Here is a 21,006-nt window from a genome sequence, read left to right on the forward strand (position 1 = left end):
TTTTGTGGATTTCAAAAGAAGGGCAACAGTCCCTGTCCTTATCTGAAGACTGTGCTGCTCCTGCAGGACATGTATGGGCCCTGGTTATAGATTATTTTTTGTCATTTAGCCAAACAACTGTGACCTTGAAAAGAGGAAATCTGAGGTTGTCAGTGTTGCTGTCACTTGTGAGGACCTCTCAGCCATTCTTACTCCTTACACTTGTCCTTTACTCATCCCACACACAGATTCTTTGTCTGAAAATCCTGAGTTGTTGCTCAGATTTGTCCCCAATCTCCAAAATCTCCTTTAGCTGTGCTACCAGTGGGTTATCAGCCACAGTGGGATCTGGGTGTGGGATATCTTCTTAATGCCCAGCATGTTGCAGTTTATGCCCAGAGAGACATTTTACAAATTTTCAGGAATTCGGGGACAATGCACATGGCAGGAATTATCAAGGTCTCCACTTTCTTGTAACTGCTTGTACATTCTTGTTCTCTTAAGAAAAAAATGGGAGTTATCCATTCATGGGGATTATACATTCATTCCCATTTGGTTTTGTGTTTGGGTTTTTCCTCCCGTGTTAACTTTGTTTAGTTACTGCTGAAGGTGTCCCCCTGTCCAGCACTCCCTGCCTAGTCCCCATGGTCAAGCAGCTATTGTACAGATGACACAGAGGAGATCTCTGCAGTCACGTGCAGGATCATGTCCCACAGGGCTAATTTAGAAGCAGACTGAGCCAAAGTGCTGCTCGTGGACAGCCAAGAGCAGAGCCCCATGACACTTTCTCTGGATCAGCTCAACTGTCGAGTAGCAACCAAGAGCGTTCACTGGGGATCCCAGCCAGTGCCTTTCTGACTCAGAGCCTCAGGGCATTTATATCTGGAACCAAACCGGGGTGTCTGGCTCCTTGCATGGACCAACGCTAGAAAATACAGCAGAAAAAAAAAAAGCCATTGTGGGATGCTCTTCTCCAAGTTTGTTTTGGGAGGGATTTTCTTCAGCTAATCTATTCTTTTGCAGGAATTACTAGTTAAGGGAATGCAGTACTCACTCCAAAGTAACACTTTGCTGATATTCTGCACTTTCCAGCAAGAAATTATGACTAATTTTTTGGAATTTAAAGCAAAGAATTTAACTTCATGCATCTGTGACTTACTTTGAACAGGGCTGGGTGGTGCAGAAGGACTGTGATGAAAATGATGAGGCTCAAAAAAACTCTAAACACCCTTTTGGCTATTTTAGATGCTGGTGTTTGTGTTTGAGTCAGTCCCTTTCATTGAGAAATGCAGAGACTGGCAGCCTCTGCTGGATATCCATGTATAATTCCATTTAGGATGATATTTAAACACTTGTCCTTGGTATTTAAACTTTTGCCCTAAGCCAGGGTTAGGGATTCCTGTTGGGTGTCACCCAGTTTTAACATTATAAAGCATTCTTAGGAATCCTTCTTTCTTTTGAGGTTCTCCTCTTTATTTTATTGAGCAGCAACCCATTAACCACACCATCATCCATCCTGTGGTGGGGTGGTGGTTAAGGGCGGGTGCAAGCTGAGGTGGTGTCCCTGTCCCCACCCTGTCCCTGTGTGTTGCAGAGGAGCGCCAGTACCGCTGCGAGGACTGTGACCAGCTCTTCGAGTCCAAGGCTGAGCTGCTGGACCACCAGAAGTTCCCCTGCAGCACCCCTCACTCCGCCTTCTCCATGGTGGAGGAGGACTTCCAGAAGAAGCTCGAGAGCGAGAGCGACCTTCAGGACGTGCATGAGATCCAGGAGTGCAAAGAGTGTGACCAGGTCTTCCCAGACTTGCAGAGGTAGGAGAAGGTGCTGAAAACGTGATTGAATGGGGCAGGTTCTTGTTCATTGTGTAGTGTGTGTTCCATGTGTCTGATTTTCAGTCTGAGGGATTAATTTGATGGAGGCAGATCAAGCCAGAAGAATTGCCTGGGTGAGGCAGGACTCTGGCCTGTGAGGTTTAAGTTCTTTTCTCCCTGCGAGTGAGAGGATGATATCTAACATATGGGGATCACTGAGGAAATGTAAATTTAGCTTAAAATATTAAATATTGAAGAGAAAAGGAAGAAAACAAAGAAGGAGTCGTCATAAATAGATGGGCAGTACTGTGAGAAAGAGTGAAAAATGAGAGTGAATGCAGCCGTTCTCTGAACTGCTGAATTATTGAAAGGCTCATTCACCACGCAGACAGTTCACTGCAAAAAAGGGCCAAAGTGTGCTATATCCAGATTGCATAAAACAAAGGGCCCAAATGAGCTGTGCTTGAGGGTGTGAGTAATTAGATGGAGAAATAGCTGGGCAGGAAGATGGGGGTGTTGGGTCCAGGAGTGCCCAGTGCTGATGGCCGGTCACAGAGTCCAGGAGCTGGTGCCACAGCAAAGTGCCACAAAAATCTCTGGGTCTCATGGCAAATTTGTTTATGTGATGGAAAGTCAGTTGTTATAAAAGTATTAGAAAGAGAAGCCAGAATTATTTTTTTCCCCCACAAAAGAAGAAGAGGGGTAGAAGTAAGAGCATCTGCAGAGCGAAATCATTTCCATTGCCCATGGCTGAGAATGGAGGTTTCCGCACAACCCAGACAAGGTTTGGACTACACAACCCAAACAAGGCTGTAACCCCAGCAGGTTTGGTCACTGATTCAGCAGAGATCAGTGGGACCTTCCTGTGAAAACAGTTTGGGCATCCCAGGCTAAAATTCCCACTTTCCAGTGGGTTTTCTATGAATCCACTCTTGCATTATGTAGTGACCTTCCCTCAAGCAGTGGTGTGAGGGGTTTTGATTCTGTATGTGAGCAAGCAATACAGCTTTTTAAAAATACATATTTGCTACAAATGAATGGTAAAAATTCAGAGACAAAATTTAATTTAAAGATGTGCAACAGAATTTAGGTGGACACTGAATATCCTAATAATAGACTGAATAAACCACCAAGAAATGAATGACTAAACAATGACACAATTGCACACAGTTAATAATAATCATCAATAATAGCTTCAGTTGTGGTGTACCTTATCTAGAGGCTTCTTAAACTCATCCTGTCCTACTCCAGAGGAGTTGTTCCTCATCTATTCCTGCTGTAAGAAAAATTGACTCCCATCAAAGGAGTGGATTTATAGCAGGTGGTGGCATCCAAGGTGTGTTTAGAGGGAAAGTCATAAGGCAGAAATAATTCAGGCTGCAGGGAAGAATTACCAGAGTGAAATAGTGAGAGGTGTATGAAATAATCTCCTTGGGGAGCGGTGGCAGCAGCATCTCCTGGAGCATTTGCAAGTGGCCTGGCAAAACATGAGAGGATGTGTTATTCTGGTGGGGAGAGGGAGGTTCTGCCTCCTGGCTGGGGTGAGCCAGGAACTCACGGGACTTATTTCTGTCAGCACTGGGCCTTTGGGGCTTTTTAATTTTCTTTCTTTTGGCTGTAACTGTGTGCTCTGCTCTGTGCTCCTCCTATAAACCCCCATCTCACCGAGCCCTGCTGCTGTTTCCACAGCCTGGAGAAGCACATGCTGTCACACAGTGAGGAGAGGGAGTACAAGTGTGACCAGTGCCCCAAGGCTTTCAACTGGAAGTCCAACTTGATCCGTCACCAAATGTCCCACGACAGCGGGAAGCACTACGAGTGTGAGAACTGTGCCAAGGTACAGTGAATTTTTAGGCTGCCTGGCACTTCTTGTGCTGCTGGATGCAGGGGGGCCTGGAAATGGGGGTGCCCCAGGCTGGGATGCAGGAAGGCAAAGGGCTTCTGCCCTGCTGCAGAGGGTTTCCCAAGGGTTTTCACTTCTGCTCTGAAAATAGGTTCTTTTTATTTCCCTTTTGATTTGGAAATGGCTGTAGAGTCCGAAATGGGCACTGATGCAGGACGCTGAGCATTCTTGAGCTCAGGGCTTGGCTCCTTGAAAAGTTTGGTGGGGTGTAAGAGGGTCAATGAGGGGCAAGAACCCCCAGGGAAACACAGGACAGAGGATTCCCTAGGCTGTGTGCCAGCTGCTGGGACCAGAAATTCAGCACACTGCTGCAATATAAAATACAGAAAATAAAGCAATATCAATGCACCCCAGCTGCACTGAGTACAACTCTCATCTCTAAAGCATCTCCATCACTTCCCAGCACTGGGCTTGCTATGGGGATTATCTGCATAGAATGTGGTACTCTGTATTTGCTTTTTATCAGATTTCCAAAGCTTGGCCCTTTTGCATGAGGAATTAATTTGTTTTAGGTAGATTTGCTGCAATAATGGGAATTTCATATTGAACTGATACTTATAAGATGTAACCAAGCCCTGGCTTCTAGCTCTGAGTTGTGTGCAGGATTACTTGTTGTCACACACTCAGGTATCAGTATAAAGTATTCCTATGGCAGTAACACTTAGAGGTTTCAAGCAGCCACATTTTCACTCATTTCCCATTAAATCCATGACCTCAAATGTGCAATTTCTAACAGCAAAGCCAAGTGCTTCTGCTGCAAAGGGGTGCACAGACCCACACAATGCTTGGGTGATCCTGGGAAACTGAGGCCCCTTCCTGCAGGCACAGCTCCCATTGCTGGCCATTAGCAAGGGTTTTAACCTTAGAAAACTACCAAAAATAACTCCAAGGTTTGAATTTTAAAGGGCTCTTGTAATGTCTGGCTCCTTGCACAGTCAAGTTTCTCGGTTAATCAGTACTCATTTCCTAGCAGGTTTTCACGGACCCCAGCAACCTTCAGAGGCACATTCGTTCCCAGCACGTGGGGGCCCGTGCTCACGCTTGTCCAGAGTGTGGCAAAACCTTTGCCACTTCTTCAGGCCTCAAACAGCATAAACACATCCACAGCAGTGTCAAACCTTTTATATGTAAGTCTCCAACTAAACCTCTTTGATTAAGTGTTGTTTCATTGCCCTAAAGCAGCGCAGCCTGGGAGCAGCAGGTTGTGTTCTGCTCCCTTTGAGTTCCCCACCCTTGCCACAAGGGCTGGGAGTTACTGAATGAGTTCTGGGAAATTTGTGGTCCAATGCAAGGAGTTGTTTTCATGTGATTTTCCTTTCCAGACGGACTGTGTGCTGTATGAATGTACCTGTTGTCCCGGGGATGTTTTTCCAGGAGCAGATGCAAAGTGAGGAGTGGGATTTAGCCATGCCAGGCTTGGTGGCTGCAGCCTCTTTGCTCTGCTCCTGCCTTAGGAGCAGATTTTGGGCTGCAGAGTCTCCACAGCAGATGCCATGACGTTTGCTGGATTTGGAAAACCAATCTCAAAGGCAATGAGATTCACCTTGCCACCTTCCTCGAGCATGCCCCAAGTTTAAGGACTGGGTTGAGCTTTTAGACCTTCACTGACAGCTTCTCCAGCAATAAAGCTGGCCTTGGATGTGAGCCTGGCTGTCTTAAATGGGATCCTCAACACCTCACAGGTTGCATTTCCTGCTGACCCAGACCCTGCTTGGGAAGGGTGCAGATTCCTTTCCCTCCTTTTTACCGGGGAAGCAGAGGCAGAAAATATTTTAAAATATTGTTGGTAGTGCTACTCTCCACCACAGCCTTTTCAGGCACCTGCTGTGACTTGAAAGGTACCTTGACCATCTCTTGTACTTGTCTGCTAAACCTTTCAATCTTTTGCTGCTCTCAACAATAATTTACTGAAATATCTGCACCACACCTGTGAAGAGCATTGGCCACAAACTAATATATTTCCTCAAGAGGAGGAGTATTAAACAACTCATTTGTGCAAAATCTGTAACCTGCCATTGGATTAGTAATACTTTTGGTTTGGACTCCTTCAATGAGAAAATGTATAATAGATCCAATGTTAAATATCACTAGTAATTTTTAAAGCTGATTGCAGATTAAATGATTGCACTTAATTAGGAAACTAACTTCTGGTTAGGTAGGGACTCCTCAGGTAGGCCTATTGCAACGTCCTACGTAGAAGTCTCCAAGTGGAAGCTCTCATGAATGAAATAATCTCTCAAATGTTTTTTTGTTGCTGTTTTTCCTGGTAAATCAAAACGACAAATGGTATCTCTTCACATGTGGTGTGAGGGATGAAACCCCATGGAGCAACCTACGGATAAGAGCCGTGTAATTGCAGAACAAAAAGGTTTGGGGACCACTTGTTTGGTGGGCTCTGCTGAGCTGTGAGAGTGAGGTAGGGTCACCTAGAGCAGATATCTGCTTTCCACCAGAAGGCCACACACCATGATTTACTCCTACCAGTCTGTTTATGGCAACTGTCTCTCATTAGAGTGTGCCGCCCAAGCCTGAGTGAAAACTCACCAACACTAAGGTAATTACTCACTGCCTTCTCAGAATCTCCAGCCTCCCCAAATAGAAACCACATGCCACAAGGGGCTGAACGTTTTCTTAATAGTACTTACAGTAATTTTTTTAATAAGCAGAAAATATGCAAACTTAACTGCTGGCTAATTTGGGGTTCAGAGACAATCACCGTACAGAGTGTGTAGGCACAAGATTAATTTTTTGCAGTTTTTGGGGGTTTTTGTTAAACCTGGGGTCTGCAAGGAGGGGAGCTTCTCTTACAAGTTAGTTGCTTAAAAAGTATGGCAGTGAGATTTAAAGGGTGTAATAAGGTATAACAGCAGAAATCAAACCCAGCTTCTGTTGCTTTCATACATGGAAACAATTAAAGTTGATAACCACCCCCCATCTACAAAAGTTTGAGTCATGGGATGAAAAGGAGGTAGATCTTACAACACAAATTTATCTGAGGAGTCCTTGGGAATATCCATGGATATTCACAGTCAGTTTAGACACCGAGTCTCCCACAGAGTCCCCATGGCATTGGGTGTTCCTGTCACTGATGCTGTGACACACCTGGGCTTCAGGTGACAGTCCCCAAGAGGAACAGTACTCAGGGAGCAAGGGCTGCCACCTGGCACAAAACTGCTTAGCCAGCCCTAAAAATTAAATAGAATGCCTGTTGAATGCAAGAGGCAAGCAGCACCTCAAAATAGCTTTAAATAACTTCAATGCTCGAAAAGGTGAACTGTTGGTACAGCCGTTAATTGTTTGCTAAGATTATAATAATAAATATTTATGTATCTTAATGGTATTGCCATTGTCAATTGGATTAATTTAAAAACTGAGATAAAATGCATTTAGTCAAATTATTAATTTGCATCTCTCTTAATGGCCTGTAATGATATCTTAAAATTTTAAGTGCATATTTTTGCTTTTCTGCAGAGTAGAATATTTCTTGATTCTATTGACTTTATTCTCCATAATAATGGAAAATAATAGTTTAATTATGTACCACTGTTATTTAAGGGAGAACTTTCCAGATTTTAGGAAGACCTAATCTGTGCCAATACTCCTCTTTTTTGTCTTTTGCCACTCTAGCCAAACTGATCAAAGCCTTATCTTTAATAAAGCCATGTGAATAAGAAGCAGGACCTCAATGCAACCTGTTAAAAGATCAAAAGTCCATTAAACATTATTTATTTTTAATTCTACAATGGCTTATCATTAGAAATGCATGCGTTTCAGATATTTCTGGAAAAATGCATATGGTCTATCCTGCTTTAGACATGGGAGAGGAATAAATTCATAATATCCAGCTTGTGTGAACCTATGGATGCAACACTCGAGTCACCATTTGGGTCAGTTTAATTTTGGTTTCTGTGATCAATGTGGTGGGAGCTGGGGGAAATGACTGTGTAAAGCCTCAACAGTGAAGGTAAGGGGCCTGATTCTGTACCCTGGAGTATGGAATAGAAATCTTATGCAATTAAGGTAAAAATAGGAGAAAATTGCAGAAAAATCAGAGCAAAATTGAATGATCAATAATTCTGTATTAAATAAAAAATATATCTATGATAAATAGGCAAATAAAATATTTTTTTAAGGGAAAAAAACTACTTAACAGGAGAAAACCAAGCATTTTCAAGAAACTAGAATAATCTTTTCTCATCCTTCTTGTCTCTCTTATTTCTTTCTCTTCCATTTTTTTTTTCCTGTCTGTTTTTCACTCGATTTTTTGATTTTTCTCTCCCTTCTTTCTTGCCTTTCCTTGTGAATGAAGATTTCCAGCAGGAACAGTAACTGATACACAGAAAAAACCCTCCTTCCTGAATTACCACACTGCGAATTTCCTGTGTTTGGGCCCGATCCTGCGCCGTTTACCCCCACGAATTGTCCCGGGGATGAGAACAGGGGAAAAAGCGGGTGGATGGGGCAGGATCAGGCCCGGGAACAATAGCAGCATTGTTGGTGAGATACGGAGCGGGCTGCTGGAGTGGTAAACAGCCAGGAGATGACAACAAGCGGCGGAGTTTCTCAAGGGCAGGGATTTGCAGGAGCAGGAAGGTTAGCGCGGGCCCCGGTGCGAGTGGAAGTCGGGGGACGTGATTGCAGTTCATGGGAACCAAGAGTGCAGGATGGGATACATTCAATTCAGTTTCCTCTGCGGGCTTAAAAATAGAGCCATTGTAAATTATGTCAGACCGTCTCGAGCCCATGAAAATGATTGTTAAAAAGGCCTCGGAATACACAATGCGCATTGTTGCGCGGCTTTGATGTGTGAAAGATGAGAGTTTATGATATCACAGAAGTTAAATAAAAAAATAAAGTGGCCACATGCTTTTTCCTGGCTGGGAAAAAAAAAAAAAAAAAACCAGAAAAAAAAGGATTTATTGCAGAGGGATAACAGTGCTTGGTGATAGTGGTGCTGCCTTGTTTTCAAACAAGTCTGGAGATGATAGAAGCAAGATAGTACAGAGGTACAGACAAATTTTGGCATAATGAAAAGCACAAGGCACAGCACAGCCTGATGCTCCTGCTCATCCTAAAAATGCCAAGAAGGGACATAAAAAGTCACTGAGGAACTAAGCACTGCCCTCTTCCAAACCCCACTTCTGCTTACAGACTCTTAACTTGGTTGCTGCCCCAATTTGCCCCCTAAGGTTTGTAGCAGCCAGAAAAACAGGAGGCTGTGAAATCCTGTTTGCCTCAGTGATGTGATTGACTCTGTAGTGTCTCACTCTGCACCACTGGGACCACTTCCAGCCTCCTGCCTCTGTGGAAGGTTGTTGGAAGCTGAGCTCCAGCATGCAGAGTGTCATACTTACTGAGCATCAGACATGCAAATAAAGAGAGTTTCATTCTTAAAGGAAATTATTGTTGAAATATGGTCTATCTTGTCATGTTAGAGAAGCAAATAAGCAATATTAAGACTAGGAAAGTTAAGATGTGGAATTTAGAGTTACAGGCACCTGTGAGCACTGTATGCATTGCATGAATAGAAATGCATTGGACCTATGAGAGTACTGAGGTTTTCCAGGTTCCAGCCTGGACTTCCATGAGATTAAATTTTTCATTGTAAGTAGAAAAAAAAAAAAAGTTTGTTACATTTATATTTGGAAATAGGAAATGCCTGGTTGTCTCCTCCTTCACCTCTTGCCTATTCTTGCAGAGTGAAAGCTCTGTGAGGCAGCTTCATCTCTGTCTGGTCCTGCAAATGTTTATTGTAATGATTCATTTCCACATGGGAATAGTGCCATAAATGGATGCCATTTGAAGACACCTGTGCTCTCACACAGGAGCACTGTGGGTTCATGTGGGGTCACAGCACAGGGTCGTGGCTCATGGGGGGCTCTGGGGGCTAATGCAACGTGGAATTATGGTACTGAACGTGCAGCACTGTGCAGTGCAAAGAGCAAACGAGGAGAGTGTGTCTTTTAGTGATTCCAGACCTTTTCTGCTTGGTTGGAGTGGGTTTTGTGCTGTCTTCTCACATTTGTCTGCTCGGATGCCTTACTTTGGACAGTACAGTTGCTTTTATACATTTGTGCACCTGGACCTCTCCCTGTGGCTTCCTCTTTGACGTTTGATGGGTAAAAAATGGTATTTTTTGCACAACTTTGAGGGTGGGGGCGATTACCACAAAGCCTGAGATGTGTTGTTGTTGTTGTTTACATACAGGTGAGGTCTGCCATAAATCCTATACTCAGTTTTCAAACCTTTGTCGTCATAAGCGCATGCATGCTGATTGCAGAACCCAAATCAAGTGCAAAGACTGTGGACAAATGTTCAGCACTACGTCTTCCTTAAATAAACACAGGAGATTTTGTGAGGGCAAGAACCATTTTGCAGCAGGAGGATTTTTTGGCCAAGGCATTTCTCTTCCTGGAACCCCAGCTATGGATAAAACGTCCATGGTTAATATGAATCATGCAAATCCGGGCCTTGCTGACTATTTTGGAGCCAATAGGCATCCTGCTGGTCTTACCTTTCCAACAGCTCCTGGATTTTCTTTTAGCTTCCCCGGTCTGTTTCCTTCAGGCTTGTACCACAGGCCACCTTTGCTACCTACTAGTTCTCCTGTTAAAGGACTTCCGAGCGCAGATCAGACAAACAAAAGCCAAAGTCCCCTCATGACAAATCCTCAGATACTGCCAGCCACCCAGGATATTTTGAAGGCACTAAATAAACAACCACCAGTAGGGGAGAATAAGCCAGTGGAGCTTCAACCAGAAGGGTCCTCTGAAGAGAGGCCACATGAGAAACTCAGTGACCAGTCAGAGAGTAGTGACCTTGACCTTGACGATGTCAGTACCCCCAGTGGCAGTGACCTGGAAACCACCTCGGGCTCTGATCTGGAAAGTGACATTGAAAGTGAGAAAGAGAAATTTAAAGAAAATGGTAAAGTGTTCAAAGACAAAGTAAGCTCTCTGCAGAGCCTGGCGTCAATAAATAATAAGAAAGACCACAGCAATCATTCCATTTTCTCACCATCCTTAGAGGAGCAGACTGCGGTGTCAGGAGCGGTGAATGATTCTATAAAGGCTATTGCTTCTATTGCTGAAAAGTACTTTGGTTCAACAGGACTTGTGGGGCTGCAAGACAAAAAAGTCGGAGCCTTACCTTACCCTTCCATGTTTCCCCTCCCGTTTTTTCCAGCATTCTCTCAATCAATGTATCCATTTCCTGATAGAGACTTGAGACCGTTACCCCTGAAAGTGGAGCCCCAATCACCCAGTGAAATTAAGAAGATCCCAAAGGGAAGCTCTGAGTCTCCCTTTGACCTCACCATTAAACGTAAGGAGGAGAAGCCACTCACCCCCATCCCCTCAAAGCCAGCAGCCCCCTCTGCCTCCAGCCAGGACCAGCCCCTGGATCTCAGCATGGGCAGCCGCAGCCGAGCCAGCAGCACGAGGCAGGCTGAGCCCCGCAAAAACCACGTCTTTGGAGAGAAGAAAGGAGGAGACCTCGAGCAGAGGAAAGCTTCAGAGTCCTCTCTGCAGCACGCCAGGCCCACCCCGTTCTTTATGGATCCCATCTACAGGTAAAGGGCTCTCTGCTGCCTTTCAGCATCCTTTGGTGCAGGCAGCCAGGTCTGCAGGGCTGCCACCCTGTGTCCCTCTAATGTCCCTGGAGGTGCCATTGCACTGCCAGGCCATGGGGGCCACATGCTGACCTGTGCATCTACATCCCTCCTCACATCCCAGCTGCTCCAAGTGAGCCACAGGACTGGCAATGATGCAATTAGCAAGCTCTCGTTGCCATGAGTCATTAATTTAACCTGCATAGCTTTTCATGCAGAGGTTGAATATATTCTCTGAGTTGGCATCAGTGTTTAATGTTTGTTTGTTTGATCTGCATTTGATGTCACTGGTTTGCCTGAAGTTCATTTTCTTCCAAAACTCTGCCTCCTCTGCCTTCCCCTGGAGAGGACAGTGCCCCTTGTACTTCACTTTGCCAGCTCCTCTTGAATTCAAGAGGAGTTTCTCATAAGTACAACAAAAAAAAACATATTGGCCCTAAGATGTGTTAAAAGTAAGGAAATTGAGAATGATTTCTTCCCTTTTTTGCCATTATTTGAGCACTGGGTTGGTTTCTTCAGGCATTTTGTTCATAGAAATTAAGGCACAGCATCCTTTTGTGTACAAAGCCTCACCAGTGGGCTCTTTAGACATAGAATCATCACAGAAAGCTTGGGTTGGAAGGGGCCTTAAAGCTCATCTCATCCCAATCCTTGCCATGGGCAGGGACACCTTCCACTCCACCAGGCTGTGCAGATCCCCATCCATGGTCTACCTTGTGAAATCAGCGGGAGCATTGTTGGCTTTGAAAGGTGCCCACTGTCAGTGAGCTGAGATTTTAAAAACCAGTGGTAAAATCCAGACCTTCTGGTGTTCCCCAGCAGAACTGAGATGGACCTCACTGGGGTGTGAATTTCACCTGCATCCTGTGTGTGTCAGCCCCCTCTTTGCCCTTTCTCCACTTGTATCTCCAACAAGTCAAAGTCATGCATCTAAATTAGTTTAGAGAAATATTAGCCATAAAAATATTAGTCTGTAATATAAATGACTGATTTTACAGCCTCTTGTTATAAAAAAAAGGATACTGCCATGTAAATTATGCTAATTTATTACTTTATTTGAAAAAGAAATGCTGTGGGCAAAGTTTTTGGAGAGTGCTGGTGCATAAGACAAGAAGTGTGCATTATGAAGAAACAGGATATGATGCTGTTTAGTGAGATGGTTTTATTCATGCCAGATTGATATCTGTGTTGGACCATAAGTTTTCTTTGCGCCATATTCACTAAAAATGCCTGAAGCAGCGGAAATAATGAGCTGTGGTTTATGGCCCTGCATTACCAACTAATTAAATTGCATTGCAAGTTCCCCTGCCCAGGGCAGAGGGGTTGGAGCAAGATGATCTTTAGGGTCCCTTCCAACCCAAGCCATTCTGTGAGCCTATATTTCCATGATTTTAATGAAATCTGTGCAAATTCTGGCAGTTATCACTGAGCCTTCCTTTGCCATGAGTTACCTCTGCACATGGACGACACAATTCATCCATGAAACCATGCACATCAGTCACAGAAAAAGCAAAATCCTCAAATTTCCACGCTGTTTCTGAATTGTCCACGCTGGGTTTTGCTGCCATGAGTGAATTGCAGGATTTTTTGATGGCACCCCAGATTCAAGCCAACCTTTCCTGCCCTGCTTGACCTTGGATGTGCACAGGGGAGGTTTCCAGGGTGGTGGCTGTTATGTCTGGACAGACAGACCCATTGCTCAAGGGTTCCCTGAATTCCTCTCCTCTTAGTGCTAAGCCTGTTCAGTTGCCTAATTTCTGTATAAAAGTGCTTGGTAGTTAGTCATTGGTTCTTATTATAGTGGTTATCAACCTCTTGAAATGGGATTATTCCCTAATTAAATGGTATCATCTACTTTAAAGGTGATTCCCAGACCCACCCTGGCAGTAACTAAGCTGTGTGTGGGAATCAAGACTTGATCTCCTCTCTTATCTTTTACTGTTATCTCCTAGAAACAAATTGCTTGATGTGTAATTGCCTGTTTTAAACCTGAGTAGCTGTATGATTGTTAATATCTGAGACTGATTCATCACAAGCAAATCTAATTTTAACATTTACAGAGTAGAAAAAAGAAAGCTAACTGACCCACTGGAAGCTTTAAAAGAGAAATACTTGAGACCTTCCCCCGGATTCTTGTTTCATCCACAAGTAAGTATTTTGGGAATTTTGATGTTGTAAACAAGCCTGTTGATGCTTCAAAGCAGGTGCAGAGAAATGAATGCAGCCTTAGTCATTTTTGGATTTCCTAAAACACACAGTTTTTGCTGGACCATTGTGGTGGAAAAGCGTAAGCATTGTTCTGGGCTTCTTGATGTTTTGCAGATGAAACAACATGTTTTGATTATAGAGGAAGCCAGATTCGAACTGAGTGTGTCTTTTAGAGCCATTTTCCTCCAAACCCATAACGTAGCTACCAACATTTGCAGCCACTGGTGTCTTCAGCAAGAAGAGTCAGTATTGACTATGAGGAGCCGGTGCAAATTCACAGTAAGGCCAGAAAAGCTGAGCATCCCACTTTAAAGGGGATTTTATTGTGTTTAAGGACTCTCATAAAAGAGAGAAAAGTTTCCACCTGTTGTTTCCAAGCCTCATAGTGCAAATGCTCCATGGTTTCTTTGGTAGCTGCTGTGGGCTGCAACGTGTGCAGTGTGTGTAGGATCCCTGCTCCTCCAGTCCTCAAGAGAGGCTTTATGAGGGCTGCTTGCTTGTTCACAGACCACAGTCCTGGATGAAAAACATTTAGGAGAGGGTCCCAAAACAGTTTAACAGCTGTGATGTGTATATGATGTAGGAGGAGGATCTGTGTGCAAACTACACGTTGCTTTTCTTCACCAGCACTGCACCTTCATTTTGTCTTCTTCCTCCTTGCTCTAAGAGATTTTGCTAAAAATCTCAGTTAAATCTTATACCTGAAATAAAATCCTCTGTGGTATTTAGACAGTTGGACTCCTTGCTGACTGTGGGCTGCTTCATCTCAGTAATGACACCCTCTACTCATCCTGTATTTTAAGCACACGACCATGAGCTGCTGTTTCTGGTTGAGATTCCTCTGAATTCCTGGGCAATTCAGGTTCCTGAATTCCTAGCCCAATTACTACTTGTTTTGGTTTTTTTTCCTAATGAAGTCCTAAGTTATTTTTTCCTAACTTGCATAAAATATGTTCTGAAACATGCCACTTCTGCAAACTGGGAAGAGCAGCTGATAGCATGTATGGTTGCAGGTGCACAACACCCCTTTCCAATCTCAATGTCTGAACAAAGCGTTGGATTGTGTGTGAAAGTATTTAGTAGTATTTACATGCCATGAGTATTTATGGCATTATGTAAGTATTTATAAGCATGAAATAAGAATTTAAGGTGTATTAAAGTCACTGAGAATTTATGTGCCAGGTTTAATAGCAGCTTAACACCTCCTGCTGAGTTACCTTAAATAAGGTAAATCTGCCCAAATGGCAACACAAGTGAAAATTCCCCTTTAGTAGCAGACAGTGCTAATGCACAAATACATAAAGGACCTCAATCTGCTTTTTGTCCCTGCTGTGAAACAGACTGGTTCCTCCCCGTCAAGTCAATGATTCTGTTAGAGCAGCTAAGCAGGTGTAAATTATGAGAAAATTATTTAAATGAGGGCATTTTAGATACTTCATTGATAGAAAAAGCAGGATCATATTGCTTAGTGCTCTCTAGCTGTTCAGAAGCTGTAACTCAGAGTGGTTCAGTGATTTGGGGGTTCTGAAGGTGTTGCTGCAGGTTGGACTGATGCCAGTGGTGAGTGGGGTGGTCAATGGGTGGGAAAGGGGGTAAAATTCACTGTTTGGAGTTTGGTTGGATATTGAGTTGGATAGGAGTTGGAAAGGAGTTTGATATTCTTTTATGCATTGTTTCATGTAGTTGAATATTCTTTTATGCATTCTTTTATGTAGTTGGATATTCTTCTGTGTGGCTGAGTTACCTGGGGCGCTGGGCATCAGGCGAGGGTGTGTGGGGGAATTGGAGACATGGGGCATTTCCCTGTTAATGGGAATGATGTTCAGGCTTTCACCCTCTGTGTTTTGTCCCAGGGAGTTGTTGAATCTCTTGTTGGTGCCCGAGGAAGGTCCCAGTGCTGTCACCAGGGCTGTCCCTGTGAGGAGGAGGTGTCAGTGCCACCTCCCCATGGCAGAGCCAGCCCAGGTGGGGCAGGGCCAGCCCAGGTGGGGCAGGAGGGAGGGCTGGCTCTGCAGAACCCACATTTCTCGCTGTGCAACAGAACAAACAGCCCATGGCCAAGCCTGGCTTTGGTTTTATCACTTACCTGAGTGAGAGGGGTGATGTCTGTGGCTTGGTGTGAGCTGGATCGATGCAGAGGTCAGCAGTGTAACAGGCACTAAGGAGCATTGTAAAAGAAAACCAAACCACCAGCACATGTCCTGTCAAAAAAGTGAATGTCAAAATGCTTTCTTGCAAACTTTTAATAGAACAGCAAGGAGCCTTCTGTTAGCAGAGGCAGAGTCTGGCTTGGTGTTTATGGAGGGCTGGGGAGCGGCTTCCAGAAAAGCTGTTTTTCCTTTATAGTCCTGTTCACCCCTGTAAAAGTACAGGTGGGGAGTGCTCCACGAGTTTTCATTTTCTGCTGGCAGGATTTAAAATATTTACAAACTTATTGTTCATGTCCTAAGAGCTTGTGGTTTTGTTGTTGAATTTATTCCGGAAAATTGCCATCTCAGGGACCAAGAATTTATTGTTTCTTAACTGGGTAATATGACAGCAAACAGATGGATCTTTCAAATAGGTTTCTGAAATAGAACTTACAGACATAAACCCTGAAGTCTGTACCCTGTCCCTGGCTGGGCAAAATTCCTCCCTGTGTCCAAAAGCTATGAAAATTAGATAATTTAATAGCATTCCACAATAATTTGCCATTACGAGGATTTTAATTTTTAGGAAGAGAACACTCCTGTCCAATAAATCATTCATAAAAACATTTTAATTAGTATCTTTAAATAAAATCTTAATAAGTACATTGATTGCAATGAGGATTCCAATGCAGGAATAATGTGTTGTTTTTGTTTCAATTTTGCTCCCAGTTCCAATTGCCTGATCAAAGAATTTGGGTAAGTTCATTGCTTATATTTTTAATATAATCACTGTGAAATAAATTGCATAAGAAAAATATAATATGAAAGATAACTTACCTCTCATTTATGGAGCATGCCACTCGTTCCTACAGGGTCTTACAGCTGAGCAGATAAATATACTCTTATGAAAAATTGGCTTTATTTTTATGTACCTGATCCTGCTGGTTTTGTTTGGTGAAGGCAATGGGAGCTTTACCTGAGTGAGGGTTGCAGAATGCAGTCTTTTGTTTATATGTGACTGAAATTGTTCCAGGTCATTTTCCTTCAGAGATTGCAGTGAAATTTTCAGGCTGAAATCTTGTTAGATAGCAATAGTTAATAAATATTTAACCATTCATTAAAATACCAAGTCTCAGAGGATTTTATGTTTTTCTCTCACTTAGGTGGGAGTTAGTCACTTTAATAGTCACTTTAACAGCTTTGAAATTTTGAGCCTAATTGCTCATTGCAGTGCTTAAAGCAGAAATAAAATACTTATTTATTTGCTGTGTTTAGGTCAAATTTATCCTGTGTGTACACTTACATCATCCTCCTTGCACAAACAGGACTTGTGCTTTAAATGCACAATGGGATAAATTTGGGCTTTCTCTTCTATTTTTATAAAACCTTGTTTTTAATACTTCTAAATAGTTCATGAGAAGGAAAAAATTAAAAAAAAAAACAAAAAAAAAAGAACCACAGCAACTGCTTTTGCAGATGCATCTCCAAAAGGGCCGAGTTCTGATCTCGCAGTGCCGGCTGCTCAGCTGCAGTGCTGAACCCGTAAATGCTTGTCCCAGATTTTCCCAGCCTCTGGGCTCTGGAGGGGAGAGCTGGAGCCAGCAGTTCGCAGAATGGATCATGGGCTGGGGTCCTGAGTCACTCACTCACTGCTGCTCCTGGCTCTCGCTGCCCCTGGACTCGTTTCTCCAGGCTCAGCCAGAGCTCTGCAGAGATCCTCCGGCGCCGCTCTGCTCCAGTGTGTCCCTGCTGCAGGAGGGGCTCTGAGCCCTGCCCTCTGCTCCCTGCCCTCCTTGGGGCATCCCTAGAGCAGGGCTGGACCTGTGCTTCGTGTGAGTTTAATCCCACTTGCTTCTGGGAAGAGCTGCCTTATGTAGCTGGGGAGATGCTCTGAAAGGAGCTGAGCAGCACCAAAGGGCTCCTGAGAGCACCCAGAGGTGCTGCAAGAGCTCAGCAAGCAGGAGGTGGGGTGAGATGCCAGAATTGGAGAGCACAGGAGGTTGTTCCCAAATATTTTCCTTGGGAAATTTGTTGTAGGACAAGAAGGGACCGTAGTAGGATTTGTGATTTGGCCCAGGCACCCTTAATCCTCTGCTCTGAGGAAGGTGGATCTGCTTCAGCAGGTTTGGGAAGTGGAAAAACTCAGTGCAGTCTGTTTCTTCTGTCTGATTCCCTTGACTTTGGCTTAGCCCTCAAATTTCCATCATTCTGCTCCTTTTGTGAGTGTGTGTCTCCTGGCTGGGCTCACGCTTTGGGCAGCTCCAGCAGAAATAGGTGTTTAAAACATGAAGTGACTGAGCAGGATGCTGATTCATGGATGAATCTCCATCTTGAGAGATTTGGTTATGTCACACAAGCCTTTCCATCTCAATTCCCACTTGCATGTGCCACATATTTCAAGATTATTTGAGACTGGTTTTTCATTGTTGGCAGGAGCCCTATGGTGCAAATCAATGAACATCTGTTTTGAATGGATCAGGATTAATTTGATCTCTTTATGCTATTTTGGTCCCATCAGGAGAAGGTTGCTCTAAGGAGGTTCTGTAATTTTAGGCAGACAATATTTGCTCTAGGAAGAACCATTGTAAATAATTAAAAAATTTCACAAATAAATGGAAAGGAATTTGGTGAGTGCCTTAACAAGGGTTTTGTTTTACTGGGCTTAGTTTTAGGGCATGATCCATTTTGTTAACTGTGCTTAATCCCCTCCAACTGCATTCATACAAATCCAGTTATTCTGGAGGCATATTGCAGCTCAGAAGGAGTTTCTTGCTACTGCTTCATAAAGTTCAGCCACATGTGATAGGTCTCTTGAACGTGAATATAACTCAGCCAAGTTCCAGGGCTGGCTGTCCAAATACACTCAAGACAACACGATTCACAAATTGCAGATTTTAGAGGCAACATTATAACTTCAGCTGGGGGAGGGAGAAATGCTGAGCTTTCGCAGTTGGATTTTGAAGAGTTCCCCAAATAACAGTAGTAAAAATAGAAAGCAAACACTTGAACAGTTTTTTTTCCCATGAGGTCTGGCCATAAAGTCAGTTGTTTTTGTGATAGTAGCAATGAAGCAGTCGCGTTTGTCAAACAGGAGGTCATGTAATTCATGGCATTGTCTGCGAGATTATTTCATATCATCAGGTTATTCTGAAAAAGCAGCAAAAGCAAACCTTCACTTTATTTATGCCACTTTTTCTTGGGTTGGTTAATAAATTTTAAGACAAATGTTCAAGGCCCCTGCTGATGATATCTTGCCCGCTGAAATGTTTATAAATACTTGTTTTAGCCGATTATGGTAATGTCTGCATTTTTGAGTCGGAGCTGGGGAATTGTGACTGCACATTAGTTTGCGTCAGTCGGAGGTTAATAGCCTCTCAGGGAGGTGGGGGAAAGCTGCTTCCTTTTCCAGACATCTGGACACAGATAGAATCAACAACTCTTATATGTGTAAATCAAAAGTTACTGTTCTATATAAAACACTGTCATTCACTGATGGCAGATTAGGGGCGCACGTGACCTGTCCGTGAGGCAATAGCTGTATGTAAAATATGTAACAGGATCTTCTCCCTCTCCTGCCTCCTCAGAGGGCTTTCTCCATGGGCATGGCAAACCCACTAATCCAATCCTTGGGGTCAAGCAGTGCTTCCCCCCCTGTGCCCCATTCAGGGATCAGCACAGCCCTTGGGTGTTGGGTTGGGGTGCAGAACCCCCTGAGAGCACAGCTGGTGTCTTTAGGCACGCACCTGCCTCCCTGGTGGTCCCAGGGACCATCCCTGGAGAGGGGAGGTGACCATGAGCACCCACCCAATGCTCCAGGACAGGCACTCTCACCAACACCTCTCTCCAGGAGCTGGTGGATTGAGTAGCATCCCTATGGCCAACACACTCCAGTGGAGGCAGGTCTTGCTTTGCCATCAGTAGTAAGAGTGTTTGTAAGCAAGAGCAACTATTTCAGGTGTGTTTTAGAAGAGGGAGGTTCATTGTGGAAGAAGGAAAGTCATCTCCTGGGTTAACATTTAGTCATTAAAAAAAGAGCGGGGGAAAAGGAGGAAGAATAAAATAGTGATTTTTGCAATCATTGAAGATTACCAGTGGGTCCACCTTGGAGTGTCACTGTGGCATATGTCTGTAAATGCCATAGGAAGAAGGGTGAGCAGGCAGAGAGTTTGTGACTGTTCACTGCGAGTACCCAAATCCAGAACTGACTATGAAGATTCTGCAGAAGATTCAGAGAAAGCTGTCACCAGGATTAAAACAACCATGAAAGTCGATGTCAGTAAATACTCATTAATACCATGGGGAAAGTGTGACTTTGAACTCCTGTCATTCAGGAAAAAGATCTTGAAGTTGGTAGTCTTATGAAAATATCACCTGAGTGCTTAGCAGAAAGGAGTTGAAAACATCATTATGTTATAGTGGCTTCAGGTCTTGAATACAGCTAATGTTCCTCTCAAAAAGGCCATAGCAGGATTAGAAAAGACACAGAAAAGTGCAACAATGGTGATCACAGGTAGGGAACAGCTTCCATTCAAAAAAGAGGCTAAGTAGATTTTGATTTTTTTCAGCTGGGAAAAAATGCCTGAAGGAGCTGTGCCCCAGCTCCGTGAGCCCATGAATGGTGAGCAGAACCTAAATGAGGAATGGTTATTCATTAGGGATAACAATACCAAAAAAAAAACCCCACAAAAAATATCAGGCAAAAGGCTCAGCAGGAACAAAAGCCAGTGTCTTTTCATGTGCACCTAATTAAATTGGTGAACTCTCCTTGGCAGAAATAGAAATGGGTTTGAAAAGGTTTAGCCAAGTGAATGGGAGCAGTGGCCAATGGCTGTTCAATGTTGTAACAGGGATGCAGCCTCCAGTTAATGCTCCTGCACCTCCCTGTGCTGGTGTGGGGCAGTGGGGGGATCTGTCCCTTGCCCACCCTCCTGCATGTCCCCTGGAGCCCCTGCTTGGCACCAAGTGCCACCTTCCAAAAGCTCACGTGGCAGGTTTAGAATTCCTGCTTGGTTTTCCTCCAGGTTTAGAATTCCTGCTTGGTTTTGGTGTCTGAATGAGTCCTCAATGCAACCCCCTGGATTTCTCACTGCTCAGCTGGTGTTTTGCAAGTAGACTGTGAGCAGGGGCTGTCTGCCTGCACTGAAGGTGATGGACAGCATTTTGGGGATCAGGGCTGCAGGATTTCATGGGCTGTAAAATGCCCCCACAGCCCAGGGACCCATCTCACAGTAGGGATTTGCATCTTGAAGGCTCTGAGCACCAACACGCTGCAGGACTTCTTTAGAAAATGCCCCAACTTTGGTTCTTGGGAGCCCTAACTGCAGCAGACAGTACCAGCTATAATTATCCTGATAGCAGTGGAGTGAC

At 44.0% G+C, this 21,006-nt stretch overlaps 1 protein-coding gene across 3 annotated transcripts in view; it reads left to right on the forward strand.

Moving 5' to 3' along the window:
- MECOM (MDS1 and EVI1 complex locus) overlaps positions 1 to 21,006 on the forward strand; it is a 325,210-nt gene that overhangs the window by 289,776 nt on the left and 14,428 nt on the right. For 2 of the 3 annotated variants that reach the window (XM_058812632.1, XM_058812634.1), the window contains 5 exons: positions 1,574 to 1,790; positions 3,480 to 3,627; positions 4,664 to 4,820; positions 9,901 to 11,263; positions 13,363 to 13,450. In XM_058812632.1, the coding sequence (XP_058668615.1) occupies positions 1,574 to 1,790; positions 3,480 to 3,627; positions 4,664 to 4,820; positions 9,901 to 11,263; positions 13,363 to 13,450 (1,973 nt within the window). The remainder of the gene's footprint in view (positions 1 to 1,573; positions 1,791 to 3,479; positions 3,628 to 4,663; positions 4,821 to 9,900; positions 11,264 to 13,362; positions 13,451 to 21,006) is intronic. The other variant, XM_058812633.1, reaches the window with a different exon arrangement.

The sequence above is a fragment of the Ammospiza caudacuta genome, chromosome 11, assembly GCF_027887145.1.
Source record: "Ammospiza caudacuta isolate bAmmCau1 chromosome 11, bAmmCau1.pri, whole genome shotgun sequence".
NCBI lineage: Eukaryota > Metazoa > Chordata > Aves > Passeriformes > Passerellidae > Ammospiza > Ammospiza caudacuta.